The sequence below is a fragment of the Atta colombica genome, unplaced genomic scaffold (assembly GCF_001594045.1).
Source record: "Atta colombica isolate Treedump-2 unplaced genomic scaffold, Acol1.0 scaffold141, whole genome shotgun sequence".
Taxonomy (NCBI): Eukaryota; Metazoa; Arthropoda; class Insecta; order Hymenoptera; family Formicidae; genus Atta; species Atta colombica.
The window spans coordinates 736,472-740,785 of NW_017259230.1; the positions used below are offsets into that span (position 1 = coordinate 736,472).

The 4,314-nt window shown below is 27.5% G+C and overlaps 1 protein-coding gene and 1 pseudogene across 1 annotated transcript in view; both read left to right on the forward strand.

Annotated features, from left to right (window-relative positions):
• The window catches only part of LOC108684958 (fatty acid synthase), a 23,614-nt gene that overhangs the window by 11,862 nt on the left and 7,438 nt on the right, over window positions 1–4,314 (forward strand). Inside the window, exon 12 of the mRNA XM_018189531.1 lies at window positions 342–746. Within this exon, the coding sequence (XP_018045020.1) occupies window positions 342–746 (405 nt within the window). The remainder of the gene's footprint in view (window positions 1–341; window positions 747–4,314) is intronic.
• Window positions 1,329–2,208, forward strand: LOC108684960 (annotated as a pseudogene).

A 4,314-nucleotide genomic window follows, 5' to 3' on the forward strand; every position in this document is an offset into this window, starting at 1 on the left:
TGAATTTTTTTAATTGCTCGATTTGTGTAAAATTGTGTTCAAATATAATTTAATCATTTTAATTTCTGACTCTGATTTATGTTGATTTCTTTGTATTTTGTGCTAAATTTTTATTATTTTAATTAACTAATTGTTTTTTAACTTTCCTCTGTTTTTATTATTAATCTTTGAACTTAATTGTTTTTATAATTTGAATTGTTTTCTATTTGATGTTACTGATGTAGTCCTGAGAATATATATACATATATACATATATGTGTATATATTCTTTTGATTATATTAATATTGACGAATATTTTAATACTCAATATTTTAATTAATTATAATAATTATTTTTGCAGGCACTGGAAGATTCGAAATATCGGAAGGTAACACTCCGATTGTGACTGGATTGATTCGAGTCGTGAAGAATCCAGCGCAAGAAAAGATACCTGCTAATATTTTATCAGAAGATGATGATGATGAGGAAGAAGTACTGACTATTAAGGATATTTATAAAGAGCTAAGATTACGAGGTTATCAATATTCAGGCATTTTCCGTTCCTTAAAAAGTGCATCCCTATCAAAAAATAAGGGACACATTGCTTGGATGAATAATTGGGTAACATTCCTCGACAACATGCTACAGATAATGATTCTTGGAATAAATACGAAAGATTTATGTGTGCCTATAAAAATACGCAAGATTGTGATTGATACTAAGCTTCACCAGCAAAAAGTTCAAAATTTGGATCCAGAAAACAGACGTAAGTTTATATTTCTCAAATTCATAAATATTTATTTCGCAAAGTTTGCTTGCATAAAAAGATTAACTATATTTCTTAATTTGTATATTGCATATTACCTGAGAGTATTAGACAGTACCAGATTTTTTTTTAATTTAATAGAGTTTATGATTTTTATTCATCTTTTAGTATAGTTAATTCTTGCGCTTCTTAAAAAAAGAAACATTAAAGTAGAAATATTTTGCTCAAAATTTTTTTCAATAGTGCTTCTTTTCAAAACTGCTAAATTTTTAAAAAACATACCACAAATTGTAAACGTCTTAAAAAAAGTCTCATATATATATATATATATATTAGACTGACAAGAAAACAAATTTTTTTTTAATCGGCCTCTCAAAAGCTTCATGTCAAAAGAATACCTCTAAATTTTTATTTAAAAATATTAAGATTTAGAGATCGCTAGTGAGCGATTTTCAGATCAAAGTTTCGATTTTCTTTAATACATATTTTATTTGATGCAAAAATGGCTTAATCCGGATTTTAAATGTAATACTGTATATCTTTTTGACCAAGGCAAGTTCAATAGACGTGAGATTATATCGAAATATATGAAAGTTTCCCAGAATTCTGGGGAGGATGGTTTTTCAATATCTAAAAATTTGTTGCTCGATGATGAATATGTTCCGCCAATAAAAAAAACAAAGAAGTTATAAATAGAGATAATTAAAGAAGTTATAAATAGAGAATTGTCTACTACATTGGGCCGTACAAAAATGGGATGGGCAGGAATGCAGCTTACGTAATGTCAGCAGTTATTTCAAGATTCGGAGGAGACATTAGTAAAATTGGATGTTCACGAGAAATTGTTAGGAAAAGACGGATAGAACAGATCAAGGATAGAACAGATTTACTCAGTACAATTAAAAAAAATTATCATTCAGAGAGTATATTAACGGTTCATTGGGATGGAAAACTAATAAAGAGTTTACACTCACATAAAAAATTCGATAGATTGGCGATTCTTATGACAGGAGATTGTGAAAAACAAATTTTGGGAGTGCCAGAACTATCGTCTTCCACTGATCAAGCTCAAGCAGATGCAGTTTTCGAATTGTTGAATGAATGGAAATTGACTGATAAAAATTACAGGAATGTGTACAGGAATGTGACACGACAGCCAGCAACACTGGCATACATAAAGGAGCCTGCACAATATTGCAAAAATATCTCAATCAACAACTTATATACTTCGCTTGTAGGCATCACATATTGGAGTGTATTATTTTAGCAATCTTTGATTCGCTCTTCGAAGTTTATACAGGTCCTGTCATACAATTTTTCGAGAGATTTAAATGTAATTGGAAAGAAATAAACATGAAATGTACGAAAGTTCAATAAATAATACAGAAATTTCTTACTTGCTTGAGCAAAATCGCTATAAAACTACTCAATTCATCATCGAACAACAATAAAAAAATCATCCCAGGGCGGATTATGTTGATGAGATGCTTCAATTATCATTACTGTTCATTGAGAAATCTGCTCATTTGAACATTACAGCATGTTTCCGGCTGTGCACCGCGCCAGGTGGAAATAATATATTTTTTTAAAATTTATATTTTTAGAAATCAGTTCAAGATAACTAATGAAGAGTTAAATGCTTTCCGCATATTTAATATGTTTATTGTAAAGATATACTTAAAATATTGATTTACCTGCGAAATGCCAATATTAGACCTTGTTGAATATAAAAAAATCTTCATCAATTCTTCTCAATTAATTCTTCTTTTTCTGAGATTTCGAATATTTTCGAATATTTTCTGATCACATTTGGTACCACTTATTGGTATCTCTATCATTTTTTTATTTTCATATTAATTTCGAGAGTAAAAGACTGATGGTTAAGAATTTAAAAAAGCCAAGTATTGATGGAGATAATAATTTTTGAGTTAATATATTAAGAAAAAATATCAAAAAGTTAAAAATTCTTCTCTTTCTGAGATTTCGAATATTTTCGAATATTTTCTGATCACATTTGGTACCACTTATTGATATCTCTATCATTTTTTTATTTTCATATTAATTTCGAGAGTAAAAAACTGATGGTTAAGAATTTAAACAAGCCAAGTATTGATGGAGATAATAATTTTTGAGTTAATATATTATGAAAAAATATCAAAAAGTTAAAAATTGAGAATTTCATAACATCGAAAACATGAAATTTTTTCCTTATATTTGAATCAAATATCGATGAAGTTTTTTTGTCGATATCGATAAAGATCCTTCACAATGGAATGAAGACTCGATACTACAAGAATGTTTTACAAAAGATTAAAACATTAAAAGTCACAAATAACATATCAGAACGTGCAATTTCTTTCGCTGAAAATTTTAATGAGCAAATAATTAATAATGAAGAACAATTTCAAATTTTATTTCAATCAGTGAAATATAATCATCAGATTTTCCCAGCGTGTTCAAAACAAAATGGAGCGAATGTTGAAACAATTCGCAAGGTTTAATACGAAGATTGCGAAATTTGCAAAATTTAAGCTGGATTGTTTCACCTTTCAGTAAACTTCAGCTCACTGTCTTACTTTCTTATGCTCTTACTCTTTTGTTTATCAATAGGTAAATTACATAGTGCTGAAGATGAAACAATCAGCCATTAATACATAAATGTTCATCGGAAATTTATTTGTACTAGACGTGCGCTAATTTGATATTAATTTGTACTTATTTTTTTCAAGTATATATAAATAAATATTAGCACATTACCCACAAACCCTACAATTTCTTTGTCTCCTTTTCGTATATCTCCATATAATTATCACTTTTTTTATAAAATAAATCAATGATTTTCAAAATTTTCGATAATACATTATGAATTATATGGATCATCAATGATTTCATTAAAATTCCATTCCTATTTTTGTTATATATGATTCTATTCCTTATTTTATATAGGTTTATTTCAATTAATTAAATCACATTTTTGTTATTATGTACTTTTCTAATAAACAATTTTTTGTTGTCAAATTGAGACATTTCATTTGAGGATGTCAAGACCACAAAGCAATATACTTTAGAACTTGTAAAAAAATTTTTTCTATCCTTAAAAACGTATTAATAATCCGTTATATGAAACTTTTAAAGACTCTGTAGAAGATTCCGGGAAAATTCCAACTGGATCTTGTTCTTGAGTGAACAAATTTATTTAAGAGGAATAACAATCCATTTGAACATTTGGAACCTTGCTAAAATCGACTTTGAACTCGAAATTTGGTCATTTTTTTCACATAATCAGTATTTCTTAAGGCGTATATCGTAGAACTAAATAAATTATTGCATCGTGTTCAGAGATAAAAAAGACATGCAATATCACATTTAAAATCCGGATTAAGCTATTTTTGCATTAAATCAAATATGTATTAAAGAAAATCGGAACTTTGATTTAAAAATCATTCACTAGCGATTTCTAAATCTTAATATTTTTAAATAAAAATTTAGGGGTGTTCTTTTGGTATAAAATGGAAGCTTTTGAGAGATCGATTAAAAAAAAAAATTTTTTTTTTAGTCTAATATAGGT